Source organism: Nicotiana tomentosiformis, chromosome 8 (genome assembly GCF_000390325.3).
Source record: "Nicotiana tomentosiformis chromosome 8, ASM39032v3, whole genome shotgun sequence".
Taxonomy (NCBI): Eukaryota; Viridiplantae; Streptophyta; class Magnoliopsida; order Solanales; family Solanaceae; genus Nicotiana; species Nicotiana tomentosiformis.
Window position 1 is genome coordinate 48873949 of NC_090819.1, and position 14796 is coordinate 48888744.

The 14796-nt window shown below is 38.0% G+C and overlaps 2 protein-coding genes across 3 annotated transcripts; one reads left to right on the top strand and one right to left on the bottom strand.

Moving 5' to 3' along the window:
* The first annotated feature begins 5060 nt into the window (after nucleotides 1-5060).
* LOC104104637 (pentatricopeptide repeat-containing protein At5g46580, chloroplastic) lies at nucleotides 5061-7482 on the top strand. Its single transcript, XM_009612777.4, has one exon. It carries the CDS (start codon nucleotides 5210-5212, stop codon nucleotides 7328-7330), a length of 2121 nt encoding a protein of 706 aa, XP_009611072.1. The 5' UTR covers nucleotides 5061-5209; the 3' UTR covers nucleotides 7331-7482.
* Nucleotides 7483-7516: 34 nt separating this feature from the next.
* LOC104104638 (protein phosphatase 2C 29) lies at nucleotides 7517-14428 on the bottom strand. Of its 2 annotated transcripts, none has more exons than XR_001970895.3 (4): nucleotides 12531-14428; nucleotides 10771-10884; nucleotides 10185-10343; nucleotides 7517-8158 (listed from the first exon to the last, which is right to left on the bottom strand). XR_001970895.3 is itself a non-coding variant. In XM_009612779.4 (4 exons), the coding sequence occupies exons 1-4, from the start codon at nucleotides 14403-14405 to the stop codon at nucleotides 8034-8036; spliced, it is 2379 nt and encodes a 792-aa protein (XP_009611074.1). In that variant the 5' UTR covers nucleotides 14406-14428; the 3' UTR covers nucleotides 7517-8033. The 2 variants fall into 2 exon arrangements, 1 of the variants encoding a protein (XP_009611074.1); XM_009612779.4 differs by having other exon boundaries at nucleotides 10185-10449.
* Nucleotides 14429-14796: the final 368 nt, after the last annotated feature.

A 14796-nucleotide genomic window follows, 5' to 3' on the forward strand; every position in this document is an offset into this window, starting at 1 on the left:
CTCATTTACTTCCCGCATATTTATTACTCCTTCCGTTCTAATTTATGTGAACCTGTTTGATTGAGCACGGAGTTTAAAAAAAAATAAAGACTTTTAGAATTTGTGGTCCTAAACAATTCAAAAAGGGGCCCAGAATATTTGTGTGGTTATAAAAGCTTCTCATTAAGGATAGAATTGTAAGTTTAAGCAAAATTGTTTTCAAATTTAGAAAGGGGTCATTCTTTTTTGAACAGACCAAAAAGAATATAGGTTCACGTAAACTGAAACGGAGGTGGTAACATCTATAAAAATAAAATGGGATGACTATTTTTATTGGTGAAAGATTCTTCTTGCCATATTGACCACAAAGGAGTTGAGACGTGACAAACAATGCTTGGTCAGCTCCTCGTAAGACCGGCCATATCAGCAAGCTGAACCGAAAGGTCAGTTGAGGAGATATATTTTGGGTCATCTACACCGAGATTAAGCAAATTCAATCCAGAATGACCACATTGAAAGTCTCCAATGTACAAATCCCGAAATATACGAGATTCAGCATTAACTTCAAAATAGTTATAAATTCTTCAAACGTAACGTTCCGAACAAGTTAATAATGTTGATAAATAGATAGGAGAAATTTTAGGGGACAATTACATTAGCCTATACTATAAAAAATAAAGTTTCCCCCACTTTGTACCCCTTCAGAGATTACACACTTTTATTGTGACTATACAAAATTGGCGACTAAACTAACGTCGTGCAGTTCAATTGCATACTGATCTATTCCGGAAGCTCATTAATAAGAATGCTCTTTTCTTTCTTTTTACTATTGCCTCGTTGTTTAAGTTTACTGCTATTTACTTCATTCGTCCTTTCTTCACTGAAATTAGGCCTAAATGGTTGCTTGTAGCCTAGTTTCCATAAATTTAATTGATTAATCTAAGAAGTCAATTTTAGGTTAAACACTGACATCTCTTTTGTCCCTTTTTTCTTCAACAATTATTAAGCTATTATCTTTAGATATGAACATTAAATAATTATAGTTGTTTCTAATTAACATTTGAATCTGCATAATTTATTTTTGTTTAAAAGTTGACAAATGTAAAATTTAATAAAAACAATTTAATATCATATCCACTAAGTAATAAAAAGGGGTTGTAAAACCTAATTATTCGATGAAGCACACTCCCGAAGCTAGGGATAATATAGATGACAATACTAGTGGTCGACAGTAATGAGTGTGAGTTGGTAGTAGTTGACGGTGATGATTGTTAATTAGTGATGATTGGTAATTTGGTGGACAATGATGGTGGTGATTGTGGTGATGGTTGTGCAATGTTGGCTAGTACTTGTTGGTAGTGATGGGTGGCGGTGATGATTGAAGGTGGCTCGTGGTGATATTGGTTATGTGTGATGGTTGGTAGTGGTGCCTGACAGTAGAGGTGGTTGGTGTTAGTGATTGGTGGTGGCAGTTGTTCTGGTAGAAGCTGGTGGCAATGGCTAGTGGTAATAGTTGTGCGATGATAATGAACAAAGTTATAGTAAAAGATCACCTTCTCAGGATTTTAAAATTTTATACAAGTGTATACGGTAAAAATCGAGTCTGCCCTTCTTATGACTAATCGAGATTGGAACATGATGGTCCAAGGTTCATCATTGTAATATCAAGCCATGATGTGAAGATAGGTTGTCGAGCTCGAGCCCCAGAGAACGATCAATATCGAGATCGACCAAAATCGAGTTCGACACCTAGAGACCGATCAAATACCAAGACCGACCAAGATCGAGATCAAGCCAAGAGACCGATCAATATCGAGTTCGAGACCCAGAGACCGATCAAGATTAAGACCGGTCAAGATCAAGATCGAGCCAAGGAACAAAAAGCCGTTATAGCCGCATTTGGGGAGAGAATCTCGGCAGAAATCACGGCTTGAATCAAGGAAAAGCCAATTAATTAATCTATCATGGGATCTCCACTATGTATTTTTAATTATACCCAAAGTAGGATTCCCACTATATTAAGAGTGGTTAACATATGTACAAAGGGGACATTATTCATTTCACGCATTGAGATTTACTAAGATTTACATAACATCTAGCAAACATTATTCCTCTTTTGGGTTTTGATATTGATTCATATTGCTCTCTTATCAATCACTCTCCATTCAATTTAGAGTTTGTATTCATGCCTTTTATAGTTAATTTCCATATACATTTGCTTATTTTTCTAATTTGTACCAAGTTATACCACGTATCCTTAGAACTACGTATAAATTCTACTCCATTCGTTTTTTCGGGTAAACAAGAAGATTTGAATGAACGAAAACTATTCAAAGCAACAATTGATTCTATAAGAAAGGACACACACTTCACGAGCTAAGATTTGAACTATTCCAGTTTCTGACCCCATTAAATAAAAGCAATGAGGGCCTAATTCTTGTTTTAAATTCGTATACATGATTACGAAGAGCTTCCCTCTAAATACTAAGGCTGCCAATATAGTTGGTCAAGTTGTCATTTCTTTTATAAGGTTCTCAGAAATTTGTATGGTCTGTGAAGATTAAAAACAAACTCAACATTTTTTGGCAAGCGTACAAGAATTCATACCAATTATGGATGCATTGGCTCATAAAGTATATGCATTAGCGGAACTGGTAAAGTTATTATCATGTGATCAGGAGGTCACTGGTTCGATCCGTGGAAACAGCTTCTTGCAGAAATGTAGGGTAAGGCTGCGTACAATAGACACTTGTGGTCCGACCCTTTCCCGGACCCCGCGTATAGCAAGAGTTTAGTGCACCGGAATGTCCTTTGTTTTTGTTTTTTCTGTGAATGTCTTAAAATTCCCATATTAGATAATTTGCTCTATTTGTCTTCATTAATCATGTGGTTTTTGAAAATAATTAACGTTTTACTCTCTCATTTCCTACAAAGTATCTAAAACTTTTGATTGTTGGCCAATTTAATATAAATATATTTGGATTCCTGAAAAATAAAAAGAAATAAAATTGCCTTCTTAACAAACTCGCAAGCAGTTGTTACTAACTGGTGCAAATAAAAAATAAAAAGATATGGAAAAGATTAGCTACTCATTACTTTCTGGATTATTGTCCTAGTGTCTAAACAAGTTTGTTAGGAAAGCCAAAATTATATATAATCCATGTATAGTTACCGGCTAGAAAAAATAAATAGTAAATTTAATTGACTATTTGTGTAAAAATTTCAAACTATTATCTCTGAGAATAACGGTAAACTTTTGACGGGATGTCCTATTTGGTCACCCCATTCAACCTGAACCTATGTTTTTTCAAAAAGTTTTGATACCCCTGTAGGTAAACTTCAGACAAAATGAAACTGCTCTATCTCCTCCTCCTCCTCCTCCCCCTCCCCCCTCTCCTTCCTCTCTTCTTCTCAGAAATATGAAGCTTTGCTAGGCACAACTGTAGCAGTAGAAGATTCAAGGACGAATTTTAAAATTGATTAGTCGGCCAAAAATGTGAAGAACCAAGCAAATACTAATTCTCTATGCAAATGAAGTGTTGAGCAGATCGAATTGCTTTCACGTAAGCCAGGTGGATGCTTCTGTCTATCTTCAAATTCTTTCCACTAACAAGATTCTGTAACTGAACAATCAAAAATAAGCATTCATCTTACATGCTGACTTGATATCAGAAACACCACCTACCCATTAAAGTATTCTTCTCTCGTTATACCAACTATATGATCACCATATGAAGTTGGGGTACTATAAATCCTGCCTTAAAAGAAAAATCTACAGTTGAGAGTACTACAAAGCCTACGTAAGACAAAAATATCTAAAGTTGAATATTATAAAGCCTAACTAATTAATACACATATTTGTGAAGTTTGGGATACTATAAAACCTAACTTAAGATAAAAATGTTAGAAATTGGGGTATATAAAGCGTAACTTAAGACAAAAATGTCTAAAGTTTGAGATACTACAAAGTCTAAATTAAGACAAATATCTAAAGTTAGGATATTATAAAATATAACTTAAGACAAAAATATCTGGAGTTGATTACTACGAGCCTAACTTAAGACAAAAATGTATGATTGAAGTTTTTGAGACGCACTTCAGAAAATTGTGTGTGAGGTTAGGCTTTAACAAGTCAAACTTCAAACGCATATATCTTTAAAGTGGATAAATATAAAAATAAATATAAAAAAATAAAAGGTTGAACTTTGTCTATAGCTTAAACAGTATTTGTGCACTTCCCCCTGAACAATGGGTCCCTGGAAAAAAAATCACAAATATTCTAATTTATAACTACAACAACAACAACCCAGTAAAATCTCATAAGTAGGGTATGGGGAGAGTAGAGTGTACACAGACCTTACCCCTACCCCGGATGGGTAGAGAGGTTGTTTCCGAAAGACACTCGGCTCAAGAAGAAGAAAATAAATAATAGACAATAGACAATAGATCAGTGACAGCAACAGAAGCCAGAAAAATAGTATCAACATAGTAAGCAACGAAAAAATAGATGTAAAAGCAATAACAATATGCTGAAAGTTCCAATTTAATCATGTAAAAAGTGTAAAAGCACAATTTTAAAAATAATTGGAATTTAGCCAGTTTTTCATGTAAAAACAAAATCTAAACAGAAACACCCTTAGAAATTTAAAAAAGTTCGAGCATAATATACTGGAGTTTAAATTTTTTATATTATAAGATTCTAGCATAATGTTCTGGAATTTCATAATGTACTAGAGTTCCAACATAATATGCTGAAAGTTTATACCCAAGATCTCCATAATCCAACATATTATGTTAGAACTTTTCGTGTTTCAGCTAAGGTATTTTTGTCCAGATTTTATCTTTGCATAAAATAATAATTATTTTTTAATAACTTTATAAATACTGACTATTTTTTAATGCTGACTATTTTTTAATTACCAGTCCGAAAACTGGCAAGCTCATGCTATTTAGACTGAGTCCCTGGAGAAAGAGCCCAATAGAACAACTATTGGCCCATTTGCAAATTCATCAGACAGCCCATTTAGTAAAGAATTTCAATCTCCTAAGTTCCAAAATTAATTTTCGAACAGATCTAGTAGGGTTTTAGCGTATTAGGGGTTTTCCAAGAGAAGGGAAATATCCTGCTACCAAGACTCGAGTAGTCACTGAAATCCAGATAAGGTTCCAAAATATCCAATAAAAATTCCATATAGATGCATTTCCCTTGAAATTCTCTCCATCTTTTTCTATGGCTGCAAAATTCTCCACTGCTCTAGACATCCATTGCAGTATACCTTACACCTCAGACACAAAGCTGCCTTATGGATTTTCATCAAGATTAGCCATCAAAAGATTCACTATTCTTTGCTATTCTACTTCCAAATCTCCAAAACCTCCACCAAATGTTGTAGATTCTCCAGGAAAAAACCCATCTCTTTCTGAACAGCTAAAGCCACTTTCCAACACCATTCTTGATGACCCACCAAACCAGGCAAGAATTCTTTCTAAGCCAAAGTCCACTTGGGTGAACCCCACCAGGCCTAAACCTTCTGTGCTATCTTTACAGCGTCAGAAGAGGTCTTCTCACTCTTACAATCCTCAAATTAGGGACCTTAAGAACTTTGCCAGGAGGCTGAGTGATTGCCATTTCTCTGATGATGGTTTCTTGGCTGTTCTTGAAGATATCCCACATCCACCCACTAGAGATAATGCTTTGTTGGTGCTTAATAGCTTGAGACCTTGGCAAAAGACTCTTCTTTTTTTCAATTGGATCAAGACCCAGAATTTGTTTCCCCTTGAAACCATCTTTTATAATGTTGCTATCAAGTCTCTGAGGTTTGGGAGGCAGTTTCAAAATATAGAGGAACTTGCTTATGAGATGATTGAAAGTGGGATTGAGTTGGATAATATTACTTATTCTACTATTATCACTTGTGCCAAAAGGTGTAATCTTTTTGACAAGGCAGTGGAGTGGTTTGAAAGGATGTATAAGACTGGTTTGATGCCTGATGAAGTCACTTATTCTGCAGTTTTGGATGTGTATGCTCAGTTAGGGAAGGTTGAGGAGGTGATGAGCTTGTATGAGAGAGGTAGAGCTAGCGGGTGGACTCCTGACCCTGTTGCTTTTGCTGTGTTGGCTAAAGTGTTTGGTGCTGCTGGGGATTATGATGGTATTAGGTTTGTGTTGCAAGAAATGAAGTCACTTGAGGTGCAACCTAATCTGGTTGTGTATAATACATTGTTAGAAGCAATGGGAAAGGCCGGGAAGCCTGGTTTGGCTAGGAGTCTGTTTGAGGAAATGGTGGAATCAGGGCTTCGCCCCGATGCCAAGACATTAACAGCACTGATCAAGATTTATGGGAAGGCAAGATGGGCTAGAGATGCTTTGGAACTTTGGGAAAGAATGAAGTCTAATGGATGGCCTATGGACTTCATTTTGTACAATACACTGTTAAGTATGTGTGCTGATCTTGGGTTGGAGGAAGAGGCCGAGACGCTGTTTGATGATATGAGGAGGTCGGAGCACTGTAGACTTGATAGTTGGAGCTATACAGCAATGCTTAACATATATGGAAGTGTAGGAAATGCAGAGAAAGCTATGGCTTTGTTTGAGGAAATGTCTGAAGTAGGGGTTGAGCTTAACGTTATGGGATGCACTTGTTTGGTTCAGTGCTTTGGAAGAGCAAAAAGAATTGATGATTTGGTTAGAGTGTTCGAAGCTTCAGTAGAGAGAGGAGTCAAGCCAGATGACAGACTTTGTGGTTGCTTGCTCTCGGTTGTGTCCTATTGCAAGGGCAACGATGCAGATAAGGTCCTTGCTTGTCTGCAACAAGCTAACCCAAGATTGGTATCCTTTGTCAAGCTGCTAGAAGATGAGACCACCAGCTTTGACATTGTGAAAGAAGAGTTCCGGTCCATACTGAGCAATACATCAGATGATGCCAGAAGGCCCTTCTGTAATTGTCTAATTGATATATGCAGAAACAGAAATCGCCCAGAGAGAGCTCATGAGCTTCTGTACTTGGGAACCGTATATGGACTATACCCAGGTTTACATACTAAGACACCAGAGGAGTGGCGATTGAATGTCCGAGCACTATCAGTTGGTGCAGCTCAAACTGCATTTGAAGAATGGATGGGAACACTGGCTAGAATTGTGCAAAGTCAAGAACCCTTGCCAGAAGTGTTATCGGCTAACACTGGAGCAGGGACTCACAAGTTCTCACAGGGTCTGGCAAATGCCTTTGCTTCTCATGTGGAGAAGCTATCTGCTCCCTTCAAACAGAGTGAAGAAAAGGCTGGTTTCTTCATTGCAACTCGCAAAGATGTCGTATCATGGGTACAATCAAAGGCTGCTGCAACTGCATAGATCATATTTCACCTAGTTGAGATCAGTAATTAGGAACGTGGGTTGGAATAAACTTGATTGATGTATGTTAGGTAACTGAAATTACGTAGCCATTTGCTTTTAGAAAGTATCGAACTTATATGCATAAATATATCTGGTGTTCCTTTCCTGTTGCCCCATTTGTATGACGAATTTTACACAAGGGTATGAACAACAATTCTCTCTTCTGTAAACTGCATTGGTGGAAATCCACCTCCAAAATACAGATTCTCGCCTAAAGCTCTGTGACTAAGCCACCAACCTGATTACAAGCACTTTGGCTCTAAAAAGTAGAGATGAGGAGGGACACAAAAAAGAAAAAGAAAAAAGAAAAGAAAGAACGAAATTGAATGAATGAAAGTACCCTCTATGCAAAATCTAAAAAGGAAATAAATGAAATGATCCTGTTTCTTTCTTTTTAGGAGAGCAGTCCCAACTACAGAAGTTCTACTTTCAGTGAAGTAAACGCCCACTGAGCCTTCCCCAATATCTTGCACTATTTTTGGCTGTTTGTCAAGAGGATAAGCAGACCACTGTGCTTATGTTGACTTCAAACGATCCGCAAAACGCCCAAAAATCCAGCTTCGTGGCTGTTCCCAAGATCTCAACTCAAAAAGATCAAAATTGCAGCAGCACACTATACATGGATAACAATTCTGGCACAGATGCCAGCAGTTGTAAAAACTCAGAGGTATTTGCCTGACGACTTCCAAATTCTTCCTTCAAGAGATATCACCATAACAGTAACATCGTCATGGTACTTCCTGCGGTCTCCTTGAGGGATATCCAGCAATTCGTGAAAATCCATTCCTGCAGACAAAAATTAAATCCACTTTGAGAACAGGTGTCTGGCTTGTCCTAAAAAGATTCATATAGACGGCCCAGCATATGATAACCATGATACCAAATTTGATTACACTTTTTTATATTGGTCCATATTCGAGTAGATTTACCCAACCACTAAGATCTATGCAAGGGCATGTAGAGAAAAGTAGTAAGTATGAAGCTGCCAAGAATGTTATCATGATGGATGGAGCCTAAGCATTTATTAGTCTTCATATTCCATAGGCTTTACGAAACTTATATAAGCATGCCACTAATAGTATTCCAGAAACCCAAGAGCGCGCACAATTGATAAGTGAAAGATGAGCTTAGGCTTAAGAGTGAGGGCATATAACTAAGATCACAGCCACAGTAAGCCTGTGAAAATAGCTGCTAACATACCTTGCATCACTGCAATATATTAGAAACATGCATTCAGGCATTGAAAGACGGCTTTTGGAATAGGCTTTTTGGTACTAGCTTGAGGAAGAGAAGGGATTTACTATATAAGTAATGTTGTTAAGTAATGGCTTGCGCTAAAGGAACTGAGAGATGCCACGATCTTTAGTATTCCTGCTATCCCAAAGAGCGGGAAGTAAAGGGGGAAAAAAGGTGAAAGGAAATTTCTCAAGTGTTGCATAGCTAACAGAAATCACATAAGGCAACATAGTACTCTAACCTCTTAAGTTTACTGAGACGGCCAAAGCCATTTGTAGCAGAAGACATGGTGGCAAAGTGTTACCACCAAACTTAAGCATGAAATTAATAGATGCAGGGCATACTAAGATCAAAGCCCCAGTAAGCCCGTGAAATAGCTGCTACATACTTGCAACAACACAACATATTTGAAACATGCATACAACACAACATATTTGAAACATGCATCTTTTTAACACAACAAATGCAGAGGTGAAGAGATTTCTAAGCTGTTGTATAGCAAACACAATCAGAAAAGGCGATATAGTACTCAAGCTTCAAATTTTCGAATACGGCCAGACCCATTGCAGCCAAAGGAAAGGAAGGATTTGACCATTACTGTAGTAATAACACATTCAAGCATATGGGTAATGGGTTGCTTGATGCCTTGTAATCACACTATCAGTTTTTCCAAAAAATTAAGTTAGCTTTTTTTGGTAGTAAAAACAGGTGAAACAAACACTTCCTGAAAACTCAAACGGGGTTTACAAGCTCAGCTTTTGGGAAACTTCTGACAGATGCCACCAAAAAACAGCACACAACTGCATAAGTTGCAGAATGCAAGTGCAAGGGAAAAGGAGAAGACTTTCAAGGCCTGAAATTGGTTTATTTCTAAATTTGGGATTACAGTTTCCTGGAACGTTAAGCAGAAGATGTGAGCTTGCTCTCATTTAAAAAAGAAAGAGCTTGGGCCTTTTCCACGGGGCAAGGACCATCACTAAGAATAAAGAGCATCAGTGGAGGAAGACCCCTTTTTTCTTTTGTAGGAGACATCGTCAATACTCGTCAAACCCAACCATCAAGGTGAGGTATGATTGGTTTGAGCAGACCTGCTCCATATAGCTCTATGATTTTTGTAAAATAGTTTAAAACAATATTTTAGAAAATGCGGGAATTTTATAAATAGCTAATTCCAAAACTAATCAGCACTGCAAATGATAAAAAGAAGCTTTTCAAACCTAGAGAATATTTTTGCCATCGATAAGTAGAAATTAAGCTATGGCACAAAATTAGCCTCTGAATTAAAACTAAGCAATATTAGACATAATTTTATGTTACTGCCTACGTTATCCGAATGGTAGAATTTAGTTGTCCCAACCTAATAAAGTGAAACATCTAACAGATAACAGCAAGATGTATAAGAGGACCAAAAGATCTGACAGATTTTGCAGATAAAATTTTCATGCAAGAATTCAAGGTACTCAGCAATAAATAAACATCACAACCTCCATTGCATAGCGAGGCATAAAATTACCAAAAAATGGAAGGTTACATTTTATCCTTAACTCCACACACGGAGAATGGACAGGAATATTACCAGCTTTCTTGGCTGCACGGAACAAAAGCTCCTCAATCAGGTGTTGAGCAGGATCCCCATCTGGAAATTTCTCCATGAAATTCTCAACAAGAGAGACCACTTCCTCATTGCTCAAGTATTGGTATAGGCCATCAGAGGAGAGAACCAAAAACTGATCACCTGGACAGAGTCTATGGTGACGCAACGAAGGTGTACAAGATATGTAAGGAGCATGGCCAATGTACACATTCCGAAACATTTCTAGCAATGCATCGTTGAATTTAGGCTGTACGAACATATAATCGAAAATATTATGGAGATTAGCAACAAAAATGTTAAAAAAAATTTATGTAGCTCAGAGTTATGCATCCAAAAAACCGAAAGCAAATATGATTCAAGTCTCCGCATGAAAAATGCAAAGATATGTATCATACAGCAGATAGGAAATGTCAAAGTTGGCAGTAGCACAAGATGGCAATATGTCAAGGAGAGTATACTGTATGCTGTTCCAAAAGATATTATGTGCCTCCAAACTGTGAAATTTGATGCAAAGGAGGAGATTTTGGGACTAAGCGCCAGGATGAAGAAAGAGAAATGAAATACCAACCTGTTTGAGGAAGCCTGCACCGAAAGCACGAGTGACCTTCAGACGACCTTTTACTCTATCATTAACAATGCAATTGCTGTCATCTGGGTGCTCACTCTTAATTCTAATAATTTCCTGATATTGTCAAAGGCAAAAAATCAGTTCAAGAAGCAAAGCTTGTTAAAGCATAAACAGAAAGATATATGCTATAAGCATAGCAAGTAATATTATAATAAAACAGCATCAGAAGATTAGTTTCACCGTTAATGTTCTAAAAACATAAAACTAACATAGCACAACAACGTCGAACATAAAACATCCACCTCATAGCAGGCAGCAAAGGGGGGATTCACCATACTAACTCTTAAATGTATGCAAATCATATTAGGAGAGGTAGACTAATGAGCACAATTTGCAGAGTCTATAAAAGCATACCATCCTGCTTCCTTATCTGCAACACTTGATTTTCCGCTTTTATTTTTAGATTACAGCCTGGCATATAATGCTCTATTTATTTTCTCTACAGGATAACCATGCAAGCCAACTTTCACGGGATTGCATCAACAAGTCTATTCATGTATAACAGAGGCTCTCTAAAATAAGTTGCACAAACGCATGCTGGTTCGCTTGAACAAGAGTTCGCTTGAATAATGCAGACCTCTGGTTACTGGAGCAATATATCCCACTGCCTAGCTGGCAAGGTTTCTGCTAACTCTTCCAAAACCTCATTGTATTTGTTGTGGACCTAATTTAAATTAGTGGAAGAGTCCTTCTCCAGGGGGAGGGGTCCGAGGGGATGATATGCGCTTAAATCGAGCGATATGGATAGGTGAGGATTCATATAACCGACCTCAAATTGCTAGGAAATAGAGCATAGTTGTTCATGTTGTAGTTGTTGGAAGTGTCCCTTCTCTAACTGCTTAAACTTTTAGGCGAAGCAGTTAAGGCATCCAGTGATATTGCAAGAACCGGAGCCCATTTTAAAAAGCGGGGGTATCAGCTTTTACCTGGGGCAGGGGGCAAGTCTTCAGATGTGGAGAAAGCCCCACTAATTTTCTACGCTTAAACGCAAAAGTTACACTTCCTCTATTCCAATTTATATGAAGGTATTTCACTGGTGCAAAGCTTATGATATTCATTTGACTTATCTAAAATATTAGTAGTACTAGAAGAAAAATAAGTAATGGTTAATAATTTCGTTTGATAGAGAAAGCATTGGATCAAAGTTAAAATTTTGAATAATTTAATGGAAATTCTTGAAAGTAGTGAAATTTGGATAAAAATTGAATGGTGCCAAACATTCAGGGACATCCCAAAATGAAAAGAATGTCATACAAAATTGAACCAGAGAGATTAATAGAGTAAAAAAATCCAAACTATATGATCAATATATAGATTTGAAGAAAGCCTAAGGCAAAAAACTTGTTCTTTTTTTTCAAACATGGAAAGTCATTGCTGCTCATATTTTTTATCTTCTTCTTCACCTTATATTTTATTTTCTGTTGTCATTCACTCATTCTTCTTTTCCTTTCTTTTATTTTTTTTACACTTGTACTTACCTTTTATTTTAATGAAAACTAATAAAATCCATATATGCAACGAGAGGCCCATAACCAAAGAGGTCAATAAGGCGCTAACCAAGGAGGCCACTACATTAAATCAACCAACTTGCAACCAAATACTATTGCAAGAATTATTTTATCTAACGTTAAACGTCAAACATTTAATCAAGCATCATAAATAACTGAATGATTCATAGAAGGAGAACCAAGGAACCTTACTTCTTCAATACTAGTACTATGATCAGTGGATAATTGCAATGCAGTCAGCTTCATAGCCTGAACAGGTGCCTCGTTTGTCACCTTAGTCTCCTCATTGCAGGCACTTGTGGATTCTTCAACAATTCCCTCAATAGTCGACCCGCCATTACACCGACCTTTGGGTTCTGAAGCAGAACTAACCTCGTCAAGCTCATATTGTGCCACAATAGCACGACTATCTCCTACATTCATTACATACACATCTTCATCTCTCATTAAAGCAACCAACAAACAAGAACCCATTAGTGCAAGCTCCGGATATCGATCAAGAACTTTATCTGTCATATCCAAATACGCCAGCTCAGTAACTTCAAGAGCCCTGGACATTGCCCTCAAAACCAAATCATGATCAACCGGACCTGCCTTTCTCCTCCTCTCGCTTCTACTAGTCGTTTCCTCCTCAACTTTATTCTCCTCCTCCACTTCGACTTTCTCCTTAGCTTCCAATCCAAATTTCCATGGGAACAATTTCTTACTCTCTTTATGCTTACTTAACAATCCATGTTTCAACTTGGACAACAGCAACGACCTCCTATTAACTGCTGAACCTGCATTATTTACACTTAATGCATCATCTACTGAAAATGCAAATCTATCTGAACCTGAAAGATCAAGCCCATCTTCTGTTTCCTCTTCTGCTAAAAATTCCCACAATCTCCTCCTCCTAACTTCTATCTCCCCTGATTGAAACATCACCTTCTTTGACTGCCCTCTATCCACCTCATTCTCACCGTCTTCTACTCCACCAACCTCTATAATAGTTGCCTCAGGTGCTGGATTCGAATTGGGTATGCTCGAATTCTCAGCAATCACTTCATTTTCAGAACTTAGAGTTCCTGCCCCTTGTGGGTTGTTACTGGTATCATCACTGTCCCAAAACAAACCCTCTAATTCTTTGTACATAGCTTTGTAAAGATTACTCATCAAGAACTCAGGGGCATCAGGGCCATTAAACCCATCATATATCCCAACAAATAGCCAGCCATGCTCTTCCGATACAACCACATGCACACGATCCTCCCCCGCTTTACCTAGAGCCCATTGGACATTGGATTCACTGCTACCCATATCCGAATCACGTGTACACTCTGCTGCTGCCGCGGCCGGAATGTCCTTTCTGAAATTCCTCACCGGCACAACCCACGGCCGTTTCTTCTCCGAGAAATTCCTGTAGAAGGCTTTTCTAATTCCCGAAATGCCCTTCTTCCTCTTCTTTTTTACATAAACGCCACCCAGTGGAGCAGAGAAGGGTATTTGGTTACCTCCGCCGCCGTCTGAGCCGGCGGTAGCGTCAAGTGGACCGGACAGTGCTCCACGCTCGATCGGACCGGACATGAAAAAAGCCCTCTCCATTGGACCGGACGGCTCGGGGCCGACTCCGCCTCGAGGCACCGGTTGAAGCGGCAAAGCACTAAACGACGACGTACTCTCGAAACCATTTACAACACTGCCCCTAACATTATTAAAACCCACAAGACTATCAGTGCCAGGGGCATCGTCGTAAAAATTGTCAAGTTGAAGGACAGTTCTAGGAGTAGAAGTGTTGGCACTGACGGAAGCCCCAGAAATGGCACGAAAACCGGTTTCAGTTGCACCGGGTGGTCTAGGCCTCGGAAGAGGAGGAGGAGCCGGTTCATCAAAGCGTAACGAGTGAGAAGGCGAAACAAATCGATCTGAGTGAGTGGGAGAGATAAACCGAGCGGATGACCTCACATAACAGAAGGAATGGCCGAGGGTTTCATCAAGCGGTTCACTCCCGGTGAAGATCACCTCCGGTTCACCCCGGTTCACCGCCGGGCTAAAACACGGAAACAGTTGTGAAAACCCTCCTCCCATCACATTCGATTCATTTCCCCTCCCCCACCCCCATAACTCTATATACAAAATATATATATATATATATATATATATATATATATATATATATATATATATCTTAAGATCATACTCCAGAAACAAAGAGAAACCTAGTGAAAATGGAAAACTGGGTTTTTGTTTTTGAAATAGAGAGATATATAGTGAGAGAAAGTGAGAGAGAAAGCTATATATATATATATATATATATATATATATATATATATATGTAGAGTTTTAGAGAGAGAGAGGGAGAGAGAGTGGAGTAGTTTTTTGTACTGTTTTTGCGGGCTGATGAAGTTAAAAGGGGAATATAATTTGAAAAAAAGGAACCAAAAGAAAGTGAAAAAAAAAAAAAAAAGAAGAAGAAGAC